The 22,542-nt window shown below is 52.0% G+C and overlaps 1 protein-coding gene across 1 annotated transcript in view; it reads left to right on the forward strand.

Moving 5' to 3' along the window:
- Window positions 1-22,542, forward strand: part of Hth (Meis homeobox homothorax) — a 438,429-nt gene that overhangs the window by 59,602 nt on the left and 356,285 nt on the right. Inside the window, exon 6 of the mRNA XM_076906279.1 lies at window positions 2,840-3,031. Coding sequence (XP_076762394.1) covers window positions 2,840-3,031 — 192 coding nt within the window. The remainder of the gene's footprint in view (window positions 1-2,839; window positions 3,032-22,542) is intronic.

A 22,542-nucleotide genomic window follows, 5' to 3' on the forward strand; every position in this document is an offset into this window, starting at 1 on the left:
CCTAGCGTATCCTTGGCTCTAGGACACGGAGGGATAGTGTGTCAACCGTGCGAACGGTGAAAGGGTTTGCCATATGTAATATGCGAAAGAGTCGAGTGGAGCAGGCGCTGTACGCAGTCTCGATTTCCACCACGATCGCCATCGTCGTTAAATTCGAAGCTTCTTAAGAGCTTTCTTACGTCCGCGCGGTTAACAACACGCACGCCTGAACGGCAAGGACTCTTGGAACTCGACTCGAGTTTTCCTCGAGTCCCCTGGCGCTGTTTGGAGAACGTTTTCTTATGGTATCCATCTGTTTCTACGCATCAAGCTCGCGGTTTACCGCGCACCACATGTTTCATCGAGACGCTCTCCACGGTATTAATAGAACTCGAAGCTTTCCAAAATCTTTGTTAAATCTTCGCTGGTCGGAGAACGCGTTCCTCGCGCGGTGAACACGGTTTACTTTCTTGCACGCCTCAAGAGCCGTGCGAATTTCTGCAGTGCGGTGTCGCAAGCTTCTTCTCGATATTCGAACGGACTCGATACTTCTGGCGATCGCAAGAAGTCGAACCAGAAGAGCAGAGCAGAGAGAGAGAGAGAGAGAGGAGAACGCGTCGCTGCTAGAGCTCAAGAGGAGGCGGTCCATGTCGCGCAGGGGCCCCCGTTGTATCTTGTGTCAACTCGCATGGGCCGATCGAACGCGGTGTAGGGTGACGCGATTCAAAGGGCCGATAGATGGCAAAAACTCGCGTCCGCGGTGCATCGTATCGTGTTCTACATCATGAGCCGAATACTCGAGCGGTTCCGGTGAACGCATCGGGCGTCACGTTCGACCAGGGGTTGATTTTTCGCCGGAGGTCACCAGCATCGAACTCGAGGCTGAAGTTCGAGTACACGTCGCGGCGGACGATTCGAGTTTCACGCGACTGCCGGCTCTCCTCTTCGGTCGAGAAGTGATTTTTGCCGGTGCCACGGCACCGTAGTGCGTGTACCAGCGGTAAAAAATGGCTCGATATCCGTGTTCTTCCCGCGTGCACACGAACACACCGTCGCGGTGTGTACGTACGCGCGAGCGGGGAAGGTGTTTTCGGTGTAGGTGAACGATTCTCTCAGCGAGAGCGGGCTCCTTTCGGCGATCTGGCCTGCGGTGGTGAGAAAGAGAGAGAGAGAGAAAGAGAGAAGGTAGGATAGGGCCCCGTTTCTTTTCTTCGGTGAGCATTGTCGGCCGGTTCGACTCGACTCCCGGCGGATCAAATTCTAACCAGTCCGGCATTATAGCTGCTGTCCTTCGAGCCCTCTCCCCCGCCCCCTCCCGCCGCCCTTTTGGTCCCCGCGTTAAAGAGAGTCTAGTCATCTCGAGGAGGAGGCATTGTGTTACCGCGTGGCGGTGGTTGGTGGTACGGAGAAAATTCTGGAGAACTCGTGGCTCGCGCGTACTCTCGTTATGAGAACCGAGAACGCGCGGTGACCCAGTGTAGCTGCTGGTGTCTCGTCTTTGTCGGTTTTTTTGCCAGTGGTGAGACGATTTACTACCATGACGAGACGAACCATGGAGAGTAGGGAAGAGATAGAAAAGAGGAGTACAACGCAGGAGTTGCGCAACATCTCGCGAAATGTATCGTATACGCGGTGCTCGCGTATGACGGCGCGTCGGTACCGCCACGAAGAGGAGCGCATGTCCGTGAATCGGCCTCGCATCCGATCAACCGTCCACTCGCATACGCTTAACGCATGATAAACGCGTGCATTGTCTAGCGTTGGTCGGGTGTCGGACCACGGCCTTCCACCATTGGACGGTGCCGCCTACGGCAAAGATGGCCGTCTTCTCTATTACATATAAATGCCTAATAAGAAGAACGTCGTATAAGTATCAGCTAGGTGGATAAGTTGCCCGGGAGGCGGCCAGCCAGGGCCTCGACGTGGAAACACACGGGCAAGGAGAGAAGAGAAGAGATCGCCAGGAAGAAAGCGCGTGTACGCGCTTGCAACGAGAGAAGACACGCCGCGTCGGCTCGTAATGCGCCAAGCTGCCTCCTCCCTTCCTCTCTCTCTCTCTGTCTCCTCGTTCCCAGAGTTCCTCCTTCTCCTCCTCGTCCTCCTGCTTCCCCTCCTCGACGATTTACATATAACAAGATAAGCGTTTTTATTTGCTCCTGCTTATATAATACATTTTTTCTAAACCGAATCGAGCGACCAGGCCGTGCGGCGAGTCGGTCCGTGGACCAGGGGGCAGGGTCAGGGGAACGGGAGGAGGATGAACCGTGAGGTGGACGGTGGAGGACCGGGTATCCTATAGGCCTGTCAGACCTCATTTGCATACATAACATTCTGGTCGACTGGACACCGGTCAGACCTCCTCGCCTCGTCTCGCTCTCGCCTACCGTCGAAGATGCGGCGCGTCTCGTCGCTCGCTGCCGGGCTGCTTCCACGGCCTCGAGATGCAACGAGCTCCTCACCCGGCCTCCTCCATCTTTGTGTATCGATACCAGCGCTCGTATCGGCCTCGCCATCCCGCGCTCTCTCGCGCGCGCGGCCCTTTTGGTACCGTGGCTCTTCGTGGTGAAAATACCGGGTGAACGTTTCGCCTGGGGACCATGCGAGCCGAGTATCGAAATTAGAGAAAAATCGAACGAGGTAGAGAGAGAGAGAGAGAGATAGAGAGTAAGGGAGAAATAACGAGTGTCTGCTTCTATCGTGTTTCAAGGCGGTTATTTATTTAGAGCAGATACGCTTGACGATCGATTTTGCGATTTGTATTATTTATTTCAGCATAAGTTCTCTGTATGAATGTTATAATGTACATAATTTGTGCAAGATTAGACTAACGCAAAGCTTGTTTCGATTCTGTGAAACGCAGGTCCACGAACTGTGCGACAACTTCTGCCATCGGTACATCAGCTGTCTGAAGGGCAAGATGCCGATCGACCTAGTGATCGACGACAGGGACAGCTCGAAACCGCCTGAGATCGGGAACGGGCTGGACGGCGGCGGGCCGAGGAGCACCGCGGACAGCACCAGCCACACGGACGGAGCCAGCACGCCGGACGTCGTGAGTACCTCACCATCGTCAACGTCTTATTATCCGCACGACGCGATCACCCCCCACCACCACCACCACCACCATCACCACCATCACCACCAGAGCCAGAATAATAATAACAATAATAATAATCACGCCGGTATCGGCAGTACCGCCACTACCACCCCCTTGCAACTGAGCCAAAACCAAAGCCAAAACCATCACCCTGCGCCGCAGTCGAACACCACCACTACTACTGCTATTACCCCAAGTAGCGCCGCCACAACTCCCAACTCCCTAAAGCGTACGCACCAACAGATGATGATGGCAGCCGCGGCGGCATCCGCGATGGCCACCTCGCCGCACGCAGCCGCATCCGCGCCCCCAGCGCACGCGCACGCCGCCCTCGCCGCCTACCACAGCATCAGCTCGGCCGTATATCCGTGCTCGTAATAGACGACGCGACTTCCGTGCCGATACCGCGAGACCTATTTCGATTCTTATCCCCCTGTCACCACGTTCTATTGATCCCTCTTCCGTATTTCTTTCTGCTATCGTACCAGTCTACCATTACTTCTTCCCTGTTCTTCTTCTTCTTCTTCTTCTACTACTGTTGCTACTACTTCTACTTCTTCTTCGAATCCTCCTCCTCGATCTGGAGATACATCCGCACGGTGTTTCCTCGTCGACTAGACCAACAACACTCGACGATACACTGCTCTCTACCTAACCTTGGCGATAATCGTTGTTCGAGGTCTCCTGAGTCGTTTATCGAGGATCCCAGCGCTCCTGAGACGAAGGATCTGGTGAAGATCGCGGGGGACCAGCGCGTCGCGATGGTTCCACCGCGAGTAATCGCAGCGGGAGGCATCGCGGACGCGCATCGACGACCTCTTGACTCGCCCTCGTGGCTCGCGTCCACGTGTGTGCGACGAGGTCACGTGTACGCTGCTCGTCGCACCAGATCGCGGACGAGCTTCTTTCGAAATGTCGTTCTCTCCTGTTTTTTTTTTGTATTTTCTTTATTCTTTTTGTATTTTTTTTTTTTGTTTCTCTACTCTCTTCTCTCGTTCTTTTTTTCTCATTCTTTCTGTCTCTGTCTCTTCCTCGACGAAACCTCGACGCAGGTTTCGACGATCGATCACGTGTCTCGGGGGTCGCAAGGGTGACTCGTGGAAACGGTGTCGTGGGATCTCTTTGACGATGCACACACGATTGATAGGCCGCGAATTGTTGGACTGGCGCTACTTGTCGGAATTTCCAGTACGTTGCTAGCGAGTGTCTCGCACTGCTCCTAGCGAAGGACGAGTGTTACTCTGTTTGGCACTTGGCTGGCTTTTGAGTTCATTCACGTTTCCGTTTTTTCTTTGTCTCTTTTTTTTTCGTTTTCTTCCACTGCTCTACCTGTCTGTCTCTCTGTGTTAACTGTTGCTCGAACCGTTAGAGGACACAGTCTCTCGCACAGCCTCTCTCGATCTACCAGAGATCCGCCTCTCTCATTCTCTTTCATCCAGAGGAAGTAATTCGAAGGAAATCAACTCCAGAGACGAAATTCTCCCCGGAAAATTTCTCAGAAGGGTAGATCCGCTCGAAAATACCACGTCGAGGTTCCGAGGTGCTCGCTCGCGCAGCTGATTGCGTAAGATCGCGGCGTGCTAGCTTAGAGGAAGAACGCTTCTAAATTCGTCCCGAGCCAGACACACCAGCCGTCCGATGACATCGATTTTCGGCCAGTGTTCCGCTTTCAAAACACGAGTCCAACCCGGAGGTGCCCTCGCCCGTTTTCGAGGCCCCAGAGAACCAGTCACGATGAGCTATTATAGCCGTACGGGACCTTATGCAATCGATCCGACGTTTGAACGGTCTTGCTCGTTCTGGGTCGCCTCGAAGCTTCGCTCTTCTTCGCCGCGCTTGGTCCTCTCTGTCGTTACATTGGCGAGATCTCGAGGGAGGTGCAGCCACGTGGTTCGCTCGCCACGTGCTCTCCGCCACGCAGATCCCAACGCGTGTTACGACGTGTGTGTTACGTTCACCCTGGTCTCTCTATTTCTCTCTCTATCTCTCTCTAAATCTTTCTCTCTCTCTCTCTTTAGTGTAACCCATTCCACCCTCTGGTCCCATCTCGAAAAAGGTATCTCGCGGTGCGGCACAGCGCACGGATTTTCGCGAACAAACACGGGCATTATGGCGAACAAACGGCCGCGTTGGGGCGACACGGCGTGCCAGAGTGGGTCGTTAGGCGAGGAACGCGCGTTCGATGGGCTCGCGGACGAGGGACGATCAGCTCTAGGACGCTTTAGGTAGGTCGTTTCATAGGTCTCGCGCGTTTCGTCGTCGCCTGGAGAGGAGTTCCCCCTTTAGCAGCGATCAGTTTCAATTCGCATCTCGCAGTCCCCTCGGAACAGCATTTCGCGCGGACACGATCGTAATCGCGGACTGCACGATTCTCGACGGAGAACGAACGAACCAGTGGGTCGCGAGGGGGTAGTCCTTCAGTCTCGTTCCGCTTGGTCTTCTTCTGCCGTCGGTTTTCTTCACCCCCTCGTTTCCTCCTCGCGTTCGATCCTCTCGAACGCGAGGACTGAGCGCGGATCGCGCGATCGATAGCATCTCGCGAGCGGTAGGCGTGTTTACGACAGCATTTATACCGTCTACGCGGCGTCTGCCTTCTGAATAAACCCGTTCGTTGTGGTAAATCGGAAGGTGACGGGCGCGCGCGTGCGTGCCGCGTAAAACCGCGTGTCGTGCTTGAGAATACGCGAGGAATGGGAGAAAAGATGACGAAGAGAATCGCGAAATGGAGCAAAATAGCTGGAGATGAAAACGAAAGGAAAAAGAGAAAAAAAGAAAGAAGGAAAACGACGGGACGCGGTCGCTCGCGGACGTCGGGACGCGAGCGATGCGATTCATCGGGCGAATCGAACTATTAATCGTGATCAGGATATACGTAATAGGATGTAAGGCTTCTACGCGTGACAAGATGAATTTTGTGTCTATTTTTAAACGGAACTTGTTCGAGGTTATCTCTCTAATTTAAGAATCGCGCGCGTGCTACGGGAGAATGCCGGAGGGATAGTGTGTGCGTGTGTGACATGCGAGAAAGGGCTGCGAGTGAATGCTCCACGGACACGTACGTGGGTATCGTTTAGCGGTGGTAGACGTATAAATAGTTTCTAACTTATTTAGTAGCTTTCGATTAGTGGTTACCGGGCGAGAGTCGAGCGCGGCTGAGAACGCTGGTCTTTCATTTGGGAAAAAAGGACACGAAGGGAGAGGAACGTTGTCGATTGTACAGCGATAGGAGAGGTCGCGACGATTTCGCTCTGCTCAAACTGTACGCCCGATAGAACTCACTCAGATCGCGTTTTAATCCCGCGGACGTTTCATCTTCGAACGATGTACATGTATATATTTTACAACTCGACTCCGGTTTGCTTTTACAAACTTTTCACGTTCCTCTACACTCTGGTGTCTATCGAGCTGTATTCGTTGAGCAGAGTTATTCGCGGCGATCGAAGTTAAACGAGACACACGGTGAGCCGCGTGAGAGTAAAAAAGAGAAACAGTAAAAACCAGCGAGGAGAGCCGAGATCCGAGCGCAGTCGGTACCCACCCCTGAAGTCGTACGCGATCGAACTATCATCAAACCAGAACCACCACTAGGTCTCGGTACTCGTAACTAGGGAGTTGTGTGAGGTACAAGTCCTGGCCGGCAGGGCGCGCGAGGTCCACCCCCAATCCCCGTACTTAATAACCCTTGAATTGTGCTGCAACAAAAAATGTAAAAAACCAACCAAAAAAAAAAAAAAATGACAACAAAGATAGTGAAATACTTTCTGCATACACATTGTACGCAGACATGAATATATATTGATAGGAAGGAGAATAAGGAGACGCAGGAGGAGCCGAACGAGCCCCCCCCAACTGGTGCCCCATCGTACAGAAAGATCGAGCCTCGAGTAATCCTTGACCCTGGAATTAGCATTTCCTACACGCGAACCAATACACACGACGACGCACGTTGGTACACGTATCTGACGCACCTACACTCGAGTACACAACCAATCGTTATGGATCGCAGTGATACACGAGATTTTCTACGCGAAAGGGCACGATCGAGTCGAGTCGACTCGCGAGGGTGGACGTTGCCCAGGTACTTACATACTTACACGGTCCACCTATGCACTCATCACTGACAGACGCGATTCTCACTACTTACTATCGAAAAGAAACAAGACACGCGATTATCGAACGGGACACGAACGTTGAGACACGTATACACGCGTGTATCGCGTAGATATTAAACGCTAACGAATGTTAAAAACCCTCGACGACAGGTAGGATACACTAGAGAAACCGAAAACGCGCTGAAAACGAGGTGAAGGGCACCAGACTGGAGGAGACGTTCACCAAGGCTCCTGACGTTCGTTCTCGTACGTATCTCAGATTAGAATCTGGAGACATGTTGGAGTACGGGAACGAGGCATTAATTGAGAGTTAATTTCGATCGAGAATTGAGAGGAAAGCAAGTAATGCAAGGGTGTACGGAGGTTGGAAGGTGGGCTTCGGCACCAGTCGGTCGGAACCCTAGTTACGAGTGCCGAACCTAGGGTCGAGAGACCTTGGACACAGGTCTCTCGACTTTTCTTTCTCCCCCTCCCCCCCAGGAAATGTTAGGGCTCTAGGAAGTGAAAAAGAGGAAACGACACACGGTGGAGTGTCGATCTCGACGGGACAGCGCGACGGAAGTCGCCACGTTTGGACAGGGCGGGGGTGAAAATGGAGAACGCTCTCGCCACGCGACGCGTTGTTCTCCGACGTGTTGTTTTATTTCTTTCTTTTTAATACTGTTCGATCATTACACCAGGATATATGTGTGTACAGCGACGCTCAATTTTGACATACTCTGAATTATTTGTTTTATATTATATCATATTATATTATAATTCCCGCGCTCGTTTGTTCTTCTTTGTACATCGCGCGAATTTGTACATTCTTTTTACGTGTATCTTCTTTATCTTTTTTTTTTTTCTTTGTGATTGTTCGTTCATGTTTGTTGCGTCTTCCAGTTGAGGATCGTTCGTGGGTATCGCCGTAACGGCGGTACGTTCAATGCGTTTCCTTTCGTACGTTTTTTTTTTAAATTACGCGATCGCGTACGAGCGTTAGAGAATATATATATATATATAATTGATCGTTGATGGTGCGATATTAAGCGGATCGGAACGCGATATTCTTCCCTCTGTTTTGTACTCGTTTCGCGTTGTTCTCTCGACGGGAGAGCACTACGAGAGCTTTGTACTTATTAATATTATTGCTATTATCATTATCATTACTCTAAAGCAGAGATTAACAATGAAAGCACGCTCGCTCGACCGTCCGCGCGAGAATTCGCTTCAATTACGCTTATCGAACGATCGACCGGACGCACGTCACACGCGGAGCGTCTCCTCGAGCGCGTTTCACGAGACGAGCCACGAAGATGAGATGAAACCTACGTGAATACATAGTGCCATAGGTGCAGAGCAGGCGCTCGCGCGTGCGCTCAGACTGTGTACTTAATTATCGTTTAGAATCCGTAGATTCGATGGTGAGAAGGATGCGTGTCGATCGACGACGCTCGCTCGAGAGTCGATGCTGTTCGCTGTTGCCAGAGACATGTAACGAGACGAAACTGATCGTGTTTTTATCTCTCTTTTTTGTTTCACGCGACTCTTCCATCTTCTACTCAATCTGTCTGCTTCTTTGATAAAAAAAAAAAAAAAAAAATCGTGAATTATGCTTGTCACTTTTTGCTGGGTTCAAACGTTGACTCGGTCCGAAAGGACGTTCGTTTTTATCAATACGAGTATTTAGTAGTAAATTATTTTATTATTTTCCACTTCGCGACTGTAATCCCAGCAATTATCGCGTCAAAGAAGAAAATTGCAGGTGTAAAAGAATAAACGTTGGATCAGATTATAAGCAAGGGACATATCTTTCTTTTATTCTCGGTTGAAGATGAGGGGAAGTAATGTATTCGTAGTAATGAGTCACGTAGCCATTCTATTCCAGTTTCAGTGCTTGGGCATCTGTCTCGCATTCTGTTCTTCGTTTCCAAGTTTCGAAAATACGTGGCGATTCTACCGTGGTCGCTTTCGTGGTTCGAAAATGCTTCTCGCGGCCTCTGACGTTAACTTCTCGCGTCGACCAGACAGAATTTTCCTCGCGTCTCTCGCAACGGCAGCGCACCGCCGCATCGTATCTCGCGCGAGCATCCTCGAATCGTTCCATTTCGCAGCAAAAGAGAGATGCTCGGTCGATGTAGCTTGCGTCTCACGTGCTCTGTACATTTATTAGTCTCCGCTGGGCCTCGAGCCGCGAGGGGGTGGAAATCGACGCCCCTCGAGTCGCCCAGTTCGTGACCGACCGATCGTTTCTTCGAGGATGTCGCGTTTCGCTGATCATTTTTCTTTCTTCCGTCGATTTCTTAGCGTTGTACGTGCTCTTTTCTTTTATACTTCCGTTCCGTTTCGTACTGTTTCGTGCGATTGTTGGCTGTTTGTCGGGACGAGACGAGACGTACCGTTTTTTTTTTTGCGCGCGTACAAGTCGGATGAATCTACGAATCACGCGAACACACAACACGAAGACTCGACGATTAGAGGGTCAGAGGTACACATGGATACGTGCGTGCGTAGACGGAAAACGGTGCAGCGCGTAGAACACAGACACACACAGACACACGCAGACACTGAAACACTTGGGCACACGTACACACGTATATTCAGCGACAGAGAAGGAGAGGAGACACGCGCGCGCTGTTTCAATTAACCGAGGTGCATAATTATAGACGCGCGCCGGGAGAGACGCGAGCACTCTCGTACACGTCGACGGACATTGTGCATGTATGTGTGTTTACGATTACAACTTTTACCTATAAAGAAGATTAAAATGAAAAAAAAAAAAGCAAGCAAGCAACCGTAGGCTTAAGAAACGATTTGAATGAGAAAGATGGAGGGAAAGAAAAATAACGAGGGGAATGAATACGGCAAATGATGATGTGACAGAGCACACTCAACCCGAACAATTGTATACGACTAGCATTACATAGCGATAATATATTACCGATAATGATACTTGTTTAAACTATTGTCTCAATCAACGTATTTTCATTATAAATAAATGTTAGCCTTGTTGAGTTAAAAGAAAAAAGAATGAATGAATTAAGAGAGAGATGAACAGTATATATTCAATGCCTGGTAATTTCCATCAAGAAAACACCGATACCGACGAGATCTCCGCTCGAGATAGAGCCCCGTGCCTCCTATCCCTGTGCATGCATCAGAACATCTTCGTGTCCTTTTTAATTAAAGCGTCAACAGTGAAAAAGGCCCAGCGTCATCGTTGCCCGCCGGATAGCGCCTCGTCTTCTTCGTCGTCGTCATCGTCTTCTTCGTCGTCTTCGTCGTCCTCGTCGTCGTCACGATGGACGTTCTCCGTGGTTGTGTAATTGCGATCGGTTTAATTAAATTCTCTCGACTCGCAGCGACATCCAATCGGGCTCAGCCGTCGCGGCAGGGGTACGACGCGTCCGTCTTTCGACGCGTGACGACCGTGAAGCGGGAACACGCGGCGACCCGCGAGGATTGGACGATTCCTCTGGCGATAAACGCGACCATCAGAGGTCGCGGGAATTAATTAAGACAGGAGCGCAAGGAATCGCGATCGAGGCGATAAATGTTTCACGGAGGTGTCCTTTTTTTGGGCCAAGGACGATGGGGAAGGCGCTACCACCGAGAAGCGGAAGGATATCGATTCTTTGAACGAATGCCCACGGAAGTACAAATGGCGGAGTATTTGATGCGAGAGAAATGAAGACGCAGGTTAAAGTTTGCAAGAAGAGTACTTGTCGAAGTTCTCAACCCCTTGCGTGACTCAGTCAGTAACCGTCGCGCTCGTCACTGAACATTACTTCTTCTTATATTAATATTTCTTTAATCGTAAACCGTAAGAATTGTATCGACGATAGGAAACGGTTAAAATCAGATTGCTGTACAGTAAGCGGTACAGTTAGAAAGTAGGGGACACCTGCAGGATTAGCCTTCTGGGTATAAATGCGGATTTCGACTCTTTAAATAGCCAATACGAACGAGGAACGACAACACCGGACGCGACGAGGGAATATTAGGCGAAGCTCGGCCATAAATCTCGGTTAACCCTCGGCTAATAAATATTTAACCCTTTAAATTTGCAACAACCCTCGGCGCGTGTACCGATTTGCATAAGACTTCTATTTCATTTACACATCGCATAATTGAATATTTAAATTCAATTGCCAGCCGTTACGCGCTCGCTGTTCCGAGCCGCAAAACTGCAGTAAAACTTGTAACGGGGCCACTTTCCATCCCCGAAAGCCCTCTGCTGCCCCCTCCACCAGCCAGGTTCTCCTCCGGTTCGAGACCTGGCCGTCTACGTGGCCTCGAGGAGCGGAGTCACCGCCAACCCTTGGCGCTTCGCGCCGCGATCAACCCTTGGAAACTGCTTCGAGAATATTTCGCCGCCCTCGAGGGACCGTCGAGGGACGGACAGATTCTTAGCTCGACGAACGAGCGTCGCGCGAGAATGCCCCTCTGCTTCCTTCGATCGCCCCTTTATACCCCCGTTTTCCACTAAAGATTAATTCTCCGCGGTAAGAAAATGATTTTTAACATCCTTTCGCGACGTCGACTTTGTGGAGGTATGATACATGGTACCAGTGGTGGTGATTTATATTTCTACGCTTAATTATGCATTGTATTTTACTACGTTACAGTTTTAACTCTGCGTATCTAGAGTACGTCGATGTGTAAACATTTTTTTCAGCAATTTGTCAGAGAGTAGGGAATTGAGGAAAAGGAGAGGAACATTTGTTTGGATGTGGTCGAGGAGCGATGGCGACCGCGCGAGCCATCGCGAATCTCCTCCTTCCGCTAGCCAAATTGAAACCAAACTCCAACTCCGGCTGGTTCCTCTAATTTTTGTGTTTTTTTTCGTCGCTCTCGGTGCCCATCCTGTCGCAAAATATTTTTAGAAGCGTTTCATCGGGTGACGAACGTGCATACGCGCCACGTGTCGAGGACCACGCTCGTGCGCCCGTGGTGAACGTCCTCGCGCAGCCTCCTCCCCTTCGCGTTCTTCGTCTCCTTCCTCCTCTTCTGGCCGTGGTTCGCGACGTCGAATCTCCTCGAGACATTCTCAGGACGACGTCTTGGTGTCGTGGCGCGTATATGGCCGTTAGCACTTTCACGAAAGGGATTACCATTGTCACGTTATTCATGCTAACGATGATCGGCTGAGATCGGTCGCGATGATAATCGCCGTGTCACTAAAATCGAGGAGGCGGTCATTGTGAGCGACATACTGACAGCATAATAAATTATCCTCTCCCTGGCCCTTCTCGCCACCTCTCCACGCTTGTCCACGCTCTCTCTCTCTCTCTCTCTCTGTCGCTATCTTCGCGTTCTCCAAGCTTTTCCTCGCGCGGCTCCTCAGCTTCCCCTATTTTTGCCAGCGAGACGATACGCGTACCGTGTTGCGTCGTAACGCGATACAAGACGCTCCGGCACACCCGTTCGTCGGTGATAATCGCGGGGACAGCCTGCGATTATATCGCGAGAACAGTGCCGTTCTTTGGCCCGCTGTTTATCGAGACTCGTTTAGCCGGTCGTGGTGGCTCGAATTGCGAGCGCGGAGAAATTAGCAGCACCGCTCGTACCCAGCATCTGGGCGACGGTTGCGACTTAAGTGGCCACGCTGTATTATTTTACCCGCGGTGCACCTCATACAGGCTCGTTCCGTTTTTACGACAAACTTGCAAATCTCTTCTGCCCCTTCTGTCAGACCGTCCGTCGAGGGTGCCATTTTCGCGGCATCGAGAGTGGAAAGGGGATGAATCTGATATGTGTAATACGCGTCCCCCCTCGCATATTAATTAAGTCGCAACGTCCTCCCGTGTGCCAAGGCTCCACCATCCGGCCCATTTCTCACCCGTGATAGGCACCAGCGCGCGTACACACCTAACTTGGCACCCACCACTTAAGCAATTTTTCATAGCAATATATCTCCACCGGCTCCGGCAATTATTCAAAATATCCTCTAAGCAGCCAGCACCTGACGCGGCTGCAAGGCGCCCGTCCATTGGGAATCCTCTTTACCGAATCTTGTTCTCGAGGCGATGTCCGTGAATGCGAGGTGTGCAGAAAAAAAGAGAGAGAGAGAAGAACGAAGCTGTCCGTGTCTAAGCCTCAATTATCCTCTCGTTACCCAACCGCGATGGCCGCAAAGTGAAATTGCACGGGGACGGGTGCAAAACCGCGGGACGCGAGGCGAGCAGAGCGACGCGTTCCCACACCCGCGCGATCGAGAAGTCCTCGAAGGTGCGTGGCCAATGTACGCGACGAATGTAACGAGTCGATCGAGTCAATCGCAGCACGTGGTCGTATAAATTTGGTTTCGAGCCCATTCGTCTGTTCTCCAAACCTGGTGAACGCCACTGACGTCCTCTTCGACGTCGACGCGCGTGGCGCGACCAGCCCGGTGGATGTCACGCGATACGTCGCGTGTAAATCCTCGCGGCTCGTGGAAAATTACCGATCGCGGGAGGAGCCGCGCGAGTATCAGAGCTCGCGCGTGCACGTGTCTCCCGGAAGAGATAAATCCGCGATAGTTCGCTCGAGACGCTAGATAATGATTTAAGTCCTTCGTTAGACGCTTGGATCTATCGTGGGACGAGGGGAAGTAGTCGATAAAACGTTGTTAGAAACAGCTCGACGAGTGGATGTTCCGTTTGAAGCGTATTCTGCGTTAGCTTCAGATCGATTTCCGGTGGCTCCTGAAATCGTCCCAATTTTCAAAGACGCACAACGCTGGTACAATAAATTGTCTCGGATCGACGCCTCGATAGACGGTTCCCAAGGTTACGGGAATATCAACTCGGATTACGCGAACGTTACGTGTCTAATTGATCCTGTAGAGCGGATCGAGTACCATGCGCTAAGGGGACAGGTTGCCAATTGATGATGTAACGCGCTCCATACAATATTCAACGACCGCGAGATCGTTTGAATAAATAGCTCCACGATCGACGAAACGTATCCTCTCGCGATACGCGTTCGTTAACTATCCGCGTGCCCATTGCTAGGACCCAGCAACATTCACTGAACCACTTCCTTGGAAAACGGATACCATCCAGGTAACAGAAACGGAACTCTAGCCAGCCGATAATAACATCGTCGAGGAACCAGCTACGTCAGCTGGGGGGATGTATATTTTCATAATGTAATATCGTTGCGCCATTTAGGGGTGGACTTTCTTTTCTGGGAGCGAGGGTGGCCGTGGAGCGGATGCCAGGCACAGCGGGCGTCAACGCGCGCGCGGGGGGTGCACTCTGTGGGGTGGGACGGAGAGAACGGGGGTGGCAAAGTGCGCGGAGGGTGTTTTGCTGGTAATTGGTGCCAATTTAATCCTGCCCTTCGCTCGACGTAGCCTGTATTAACGGAAAGGGAGGGACGGGAGCCGTCGACGGCGAGGGTGGCCGATTCCGTGGAGTTCCGCGCGCACCCTTCCCACGCGGTGGCGGTTCGAGGCCACCCCATGGCTCGCCACGCTGAAAACACGCACGCACACGCGCGTAGCCTGGCCACGTGCTCCCGTGGCACGGCTAGGGATGAGCGTCGGGGCCGCGTACAAACAAGTGCGCGCGAGTGTGCGTGTTCGCGTGCTGGTGAGAGCCGGCTACGAAAATATAATTAACGGTAATCGCTCGCGTATATGGCTCGGATTAACTCCGGAGGGGAAGGAACCAGGGGCTGGTCCCGCGTCAAGTTCTTCGTGGGGTTAGCCGATCGAATGAGTTTTCCTACGGGATTACGGCTGGCCAGGCTTTGTTCGCTGTGGCCGCGGAGCCGCTTCCGGAAAATTGCTCGCCTCCGCCTGAGGATCTGTCCCTCGTCCCCTGGACGTGGACGGAGACGATTATTGGTCGTAGCGTGCTTAAGTCCGCTGTTGGACGGGAACTTTTTCGGTGACCGTGTTTCACGGAGTTTCGCGAGGGAATCGGAGTTTACCTTTACATCGCGCGAACTTTGTTTCACGTAATAAGTCGACGCGAATTGGTCCTCCGTTTGGATCGTCCTCGACCCCTTCTCTTACTCAACGTGGATACGAAATTTGTGTTTGCTCTAAAGCGTAAAATTTCATTGGAAGACTCCACGCTCTCATCGACCACGCGCGATAAATTTCAAGTCCAGCAAGCGCCTCGAATCCTCAAGGTCACCGTGGACCTTGAATTCGACTGGTCCCGTCCATTGTTCCCATCCGAGTCGCCTTCTAACCGCGGATCTCTGACAGGGACGGTCGTACAAAGTTGCCCGCGGAGTCGCATTCGAAGGGACGAGCCCCTTCGTTCGATCCAAAGAAAGAGAGAGAGAGAGAAAAGAAGGTGGATGAGAAAGAGGTGAAACCAAAAGATTCGAAGCGGGAATAGCGGCATAAGCGGGTCGCGATGGCGACGAGCAAGGGAGAGGTCCTCGCATCGTCGATTCCAGGGGCAAACGAGACAGCGAGGAGGCTGTCCAGAAGAGAAGAAGCACCGGCTTGGGGAGGGGGCGAGGGCAAAGGAGGGTGGAGGATGGAGAGGGAGGAGATGCCAGAAGATCTTGTATGCAAATTCCCTCGGTGCATCTCCGTGGGATCCTGGCGGGATCCGTGGAGGATTAACGGGCCGGCTCGCATGAAAGGAAGAAGACGAAGAAGGGAAGGAAAGCGGTAGAGAGGATCAGTGTTGTCTCTTACTCTCTCTCTCTCTCTTTCTCTTAACCGCCGTCTCATCCTCTGACCCTCTCCTTTACGTATCTCTGCTTGGTCCAACTCCGATGTACCTTCTTTCCTCTCTCTTTCCACCTCGAAAGGGGATCTTTGGCGCTGCCGCTTCAGCTCTGGCCAGCTCTCGTCCTTCGATCCCGCTCGGTTCGGCCGCTGGGACCGCCAAATAAGAGAAGCGTTTGCTCGCGCGCCGTCCGGCTAGAGTGGGCCGCGAAAAAGAGAAGAAATCGCGACGTCCCGCCGCTTCCAGCGGAACGGGGCCCAATGGACATGCATTCCGTCGTCGGTGCCTCGATCCTGCTGTCCCTCGATCGCCTTCCGATCGGCTTCGCGCGGAAACCAGAAAGCAGAAACCGAGAGGTTATACCAAAGGGGACAGGGAGGAGATTCTTCCTCGCGATCCCTTCTTCTTCTTCTTCTTCGTCGTCGTCGTCGTCGTCTCTACCGTCTACTTCGACTTGGTACCCTTCCAGCTACGCGAATCTGCTTCTGTGGGACCCCTAGGCCCGCTTCTGAACCCTCCAGGCGTGAAGATTCCCCGCATACGGAGCGGTCCTCTCGATGGAACGAGCGAGAAACGGCGAAGGGAACGGGGCCCGGTTGAAAGAGGTGCGAAGAAAACTATTTGCCCAAGATTTTTGCGAGGGACGCGCGGTTAGATATACGATCTCGCGAAAGAACCGTCGGGCTACGTGAGCCGCCTGCGTGAACGTGGAAGCCTCGTTGGGACTTTATCGTCGCCACGGCAGCCTCGAGGAGGGTGAGACGGGGACGAAGAGCTGTGGCGCGATTTTCTTCCGAAAGAATGGTGTTCGGCGTTTCGCGAACGCGCCTCCACCTTTTTGTCGCGCAGTTGATTCCGCCGCGGACACTTCTCGAGATTTTTCTAACAACCAGCAGCCCTCGCGGCCTATATGAGCGGCGGCCTCATCGAGGCGCATTCCGTTTCTCTGCTCGTCCGCTTGTCCACCGTGTCGCGGCGCGGTTTTTGCTCGCTTTAGACTCCAAATCGAACCTCTCGCCACCGCCTCCGTCTTCGATCACGTTCGCGTCCCCGCCGTTTTTCCCCGGCTGATTAATCGAACGCGTCGCGAAATTGTCGCGGCGCAACGCGCGCCTCGTACCCGCTCCTTAACGCGTCTCTTCTCGTAATCGAAGAACCTACCCCCCTCGCGCGCCATAAATCCTATTAGAGGATCAGGGGGACCAGCACGCCGCGCTGTACGTGCGAACACGCGCGTTACCGCCTCGAGAGTGTCCTGGCCTCCTCTGCGACCCGTGCTCGTAACCACGTCGAGACGACGGGCCACCACCGGATGCATTCGGGTAAATCGACCGCGAGAACGGCCCTTCGACTCGAGATCCCACGACTTCCTGGCTAGAGCCGGAGAAATGAGACAGACACTCGATTTGCCGGCTATAAAGCGGCTGTTTCGCGATTCCCTCGATTCCAGGGGGTGGATTCCGAATACTTCCAACTTCTCCATCCCCGTACGCGAGTTTCACGAGTCTTCTTGCGTTCATTTTTATGCAAATTCGCTCGCTATACTTCAGATATGTTCTTTTCTTTTATCTCCATGTTTTCTCTCTTTTACAATCGTTCGTATTAAACAAAGTTAACGCGACGCGTTTAATCGTTCGCTCAGCAAGGGTTGTGTTTTCCTCGTCCCTCCGCAGTTATTTGCGACGGCTCTTCCAGATTCGTATAGTTCCAGAACGGGGAATCTTTCTTCTAAAAGAAGTTCGGGAACGTCGCTTGGAAAGTATCCACGTCTTTCAAGAACCTCATTTTTATAATCGCACGGGATCGCTCGACTGTACTTTTAAGACTGTCGTTGTCGTTCGTCAGAGTACGAGGGTGGAACTTTTATAGCCAGCTGGAGCTTACGTCTCGTCAGACGTCTCTCGATTCGAGCGCCAGATCCTCTCTCTCTCTCTCTCCGAGTCGTCGTCAAGTGTCTCATTTTCTCGAGGAACTCCAATCTCGCTCGTAATTAGTACGCGAGTGTTCGTGCTCGGTTACGTTCGCAGTGGGTCACGGTTCGGAAAAATCACGCGAGCCTCGCGCAAGGGTTCGCCGTCCCGCGTGTAACAACCGATATTTCTGGAGTCCCCCGCAACGTGAATTATTTTCGATGGCACACCGATGTTTTCCTCCTCGCTCGAGCGATAACCGTAACCGTGTTTCCCGAGCCAGCCAAGCGAGAGTGGCTTCGAGAGAGTCACGATGAGTTCGTTTTTCGACCTCAGCCGTCTAAATTTAACCCGGTCGCCGCTTCAGAATTCGTTCGGCCTGAAAAGGGGAACGCGTGCCGCGAGAATCTCGAAAAATCGACGTGCCTCCGCTCTCTGCCTCGAGAATTCCTTTATTTATCGATACCATCGCGAAAATATACAATTCTCCGATCGACCCACATCTCGTCTCATTCTCCTCCTCTTCCATGATCACACGAACCGCTGCGATCCACCGCGGTGTAAATCAATTCGAACAATTTCTGCTAGTCTAAAAGTAGACGTCGATCATTTGTCTGAATTCGATAAATTCGTCGAGAGTGGCGATCGAACCGCTTGAAATGTCGGATAATTAGGCGCGTTCGAAATTCATTGTCTAATTGCCGCAGTCGTTAAATAAAAATGTCGCTGACGAACTCTCTCGCGAGGTAGTCGCGGGGTAAGTCGATCGCGTGTTCCACCGCGTTCCCGGTTTTTTGCTCGCGTCCGCCGTATCCGTCCATTAATGAGACTCTCTACCGATTAAATGAATAAATAAATTTCCACGACGCGCGCTACCCTCGGCCCGTTTCACCGATCACAATTTAATCGATCGAATTCCGCGCGAGTCGATCGTCGAGATAATCGGCGTGACTCGAGAGCCGCGCGACGGCGGTGGTGTTAAATGGCACGTTTGCCCTCTGCGTGGCGCTGTCTTGTAACACGTCAGCGCAGCCTGATTTCACGGGTGGAGTTCAGGCGGCGTCGCGACGCCCGTATGCCAGCCTGGGTACGTTCGACAGCGGCGATCCTCGATTTGCATTACGGGGGATCACTGTCGAGCAAAACGAAAAGGGTATCGAGCGATCGTACCGCGAGGCGATCGCGACCTTAGCCTTGTGCTCGCTTTCGCGAATAGAACAGCTGCAATTAACCCTGCTGTCGTTCGCCCCTCATTTTTTCCTTTTCCCCTGGGCGAGAGAGTGCATACCGTTACCTCGCTTTCGAGCAGAGCCGTGGGTGCGTTTCTCTTTTCTTCAAACGCATATTCGTCGTTCTAATTATAGAAAGCGTTGAAATTTCGCGTGCAACGCTAATGGCACTTTAATCCTCGATTACACTGCGATCGGAATTCGCGAGAATTAAAACTTGCCCGTTGGAACGCGAATCCCCGTTACTCGAACACGAGGAATCAATGAACGTTTAATCCATTTACTTCCTGTCGTTCAGATAAATGGGATTCCTCTCTATCATTTCCTCGATCCGTAGCGACTCGAGCCCGTTAAGTGGCGCTACTCCAATTTTAGTACGCTAGTTCCACTCGTCCACTCGAATCGAACATTCCCAAAAATACCTTGGACCCAAGTCCCGAGTCTCGTCCGCGACGTTCCTTCGAGACGTTCTCGTTTACCTCTCGCTCGATTCGTCCGGACGCCACCCTCGTCAAGGGTCGCGCCCTCGCAGAAGGAGGGGACGCGCGGCGTCAATTGCCTGGCGGAGGACTCGCGCGTGGATCGCCGCGGGGTGTCTTCTGCGATTTGGCGACAAAAGACGGAGCGCGGAGCAACGACTGCAATCAGCGTTCGTTGGTCCGCGGCTACGCGTACTGAAAGACGCGCCGCTGAGAGGATCAGTCAGCCCAGGCTGGTGCGAACCACGTCCGCATCGCGACACGATCTTCTTCTTTCTGTCGGCGTCGCGCGTGGGCGTGGGCTCCTCTCTCCTCGTTTCCATCCGTGAACTTGTCGTCCTTTGTCGGGACCACGGAAAAGGACCTCTTCCTGCGCGATCTGGCTTATCTGCTTCGAGTTATCCGACCCTCCTCCCTTCGCGCACCTTCTCGCTGCTATCCACGCGAGTTTCATCGTTCAGATAGGACAAAGTGGTTTCCTCGATGGATGATTTCTGGTATGAAGTTACCAGATGAGAAGTGGACAGATGTGTGACTAATTACGAAAGTATTCGAACGATTCTTCGCGTGATGATTGGATGCCAATTAATCCAGGAGGATATAAGGATACGCGTGGTTGGTAGATGATATTCGATGCGTTCGTTCGCGTGGATCACGGTTAAATCTGTAAAAACGACTCCTCGTATCAGAATCCTAGGAAACGGCTCGCGATAAAGTATCGCAGCCGTTATATTCAGCCTGACAGTTTCTCGTGGCAGGGTTGCGCGCGTCGTCGAGAGGCATTTGTCATTCACGAATAGGCGCTAGATCTTGGGTGGTCACCGAACCGAGGGACGGACAGGCGTCGAAGCATTTTGCCTCCGCTTATCTTCTTCGACAATGGGCCCAGCATCTACGATTAGCCCGATAACTTTGGCCTGTCGAGTGCTCGTGACTCGTCGCGTCCACGAAGAAATTGAGGAATTTGTTACGTCCAACTGTTTCTCTGTCCACGGTGCAAGCTTGCGTTCAGTTTTTTCCACAGCCTCTCGTCTCATCACGGAACATCTCGCGCGTCTTCTCGAATTGAACGTTTCTTTGATCTCGCTGTGGGATTCGTAGATAAGTCCTCCAACTGGTACGTCCTCGAACTCTGCAAACACCGTTTCTGGTGACGAGGAAAAGCTAACAAACGAGAACGCCACGTCTAATCGGTTGCGTGTACCAAACACCCTGTTACGAAATCGTCGCCTATCCGTTGAAGATAACGAGATAACAACGAACGGGGACAATAACCCGACGAGATGCCCAAATTTGCTCAACGTGCTCCTAGCACGATCATCGAGCATGAATCTCCAAGGAAAAAGGTGCCTTAAATCGGATAAAATCTCCTTCGAACGCTACATTCACCATATCGAAAGTCAACGGACCATTTACCCTTTATCCAACAGCCGCCATTACTCGCCATCGAAGGCTCGTCCCTCCTCAGACTTTGTCCTCGTCAAACCGCGTCCAGGTAGACAGTCTCGCGTGGCAGGTGCGCGTCGAACGCATCCTCAGACGGCGTTTTCGCTAAGCACTCGCTCGCGTGACATCGAGCTTAGGATAAACTTAGTAACGCGAAACTTAGAATGCCAGACTGGCACGTAGGACGCCGATCAGAGGAGGCGCGCGTGCACGCACGCGGCTCTCCACGCCACCCTCGTCCCTTTCGGGCTGTTTGTACGATCCTGCGCGCAGATCGCGCGCGCGATTTCCCTTTTCCCGCGGCGCATTCGCGGGACGCCCGCTGCCTACGAAGTTGCCGGCTCGTTTCATCGTCTGGACGCGTCCCGTGAATCATAAGTCCCTGTTAATGGAGGATTTATACGTGCAGAGAAGCGTTGACCCGAGGGATGCTTCGAGAGGCTGCGATCTCGATCCTTCGTCTCGATTCCCTCGATCCTCGTTGGTTTTTACCAGCGCGTCTTAAGGTGGCTTCGTGTCGCTCGATTTCGAGCAAACATTACGTAGCCTGATATCTACGATGACGCGCGCAGGGATACGAATCTATCGCGGTTGTGTAACGTCGTTTTAAGGCCAGTTTCATTATCTGGGTAATTACAATCTTCGTAACCACGTATCACGGTTATTGAACGTTCGAGTCGGAAATAGATAAGTAGTCGAAAGGAATATCGAAAGTGCTTTTTACTTTTACTTTGCCAGCTGTTCCGGGAACGAGCGAGCGAAATTTATTAGTAAAGTTATTAATATCATATACGTGCCAACAATTATTTCTATTTTCTGAAAATGAATATATGTATGTGCGTGGAGAGAGCGTCGAGTCGTTTCATTACTCAGCCATTCAATTAACCAGGTGATAAAATGGTAAGTATCAACTAATACGCGACCTCGCCAAGGGGTGAATGAAAGTTTCTCGATAGGTACTTGTTAAAAAGCGACTGATTTACCACTCGTTTTGAACAATCGTATTATTCAACCGTCGTCCACCCTTTCCCGCGCCTCGTAGACAACAATAAGCGTCAGATACAGAGTTGGCACTAAGCAATTGTCGCCAGAGATTTATACCACGACCGCGAATGACTGATGAAAGTTTAAATGCGCAATTAACGCGGATCCTCTGCCCCCCTCCGTTCGAATCTACTGTAAATCGACCGATCCATAGATCAAGCCCGCGCAACGGAGAGATTGCTGAGGAGAAACGCGAGGGCGCCCCTTTTTTTCCCTCTCTCTCTCTCTCTCTCTCTCTCTCTCTCTCTCTCATTCACGAACCACCGACTTGGACGCGTCTGGAGCGCACAATGGGCGCGAGGGAAATATGAATCGTCGCTAAGATAAACACGACCGAGGACGCCTGTGCGGATTCATAAATCTCGGACTCATTCAGCGGTTCGCGCTCTTCCATTCATCTTCCCCGCGTTGTTCAGGCTCGCCCTATGATCGATCGGCTGAACGCTGGATCCTCTCCTGGCTAGAGTCGCACAGTCGCACTTTGTTGCTCTTTGGGATTAAACCGCGCCACTATTCTGATCCCTCGAAATCTTTTCACCGCTTTCTACTGGGATCTGGGATCTTAAATGGACCCTCGTGACTCGCC

The sequence above is a fragment of the Xylocopa sonorina genome, chromosome 13 (assembly GCF_050948175.1).
Source record: "Xylocopa sonorina isolate GNS202 chromosome 13, iyXylSono1_principal, whole genome shotgun sequence".
Classification (NCBI taxonomy): Eukaryota; Metazoa; Arthropoda; class Insecta; order Hymenoptera; family Apidae; genus Xylocopa; species Xylocopa sonorina.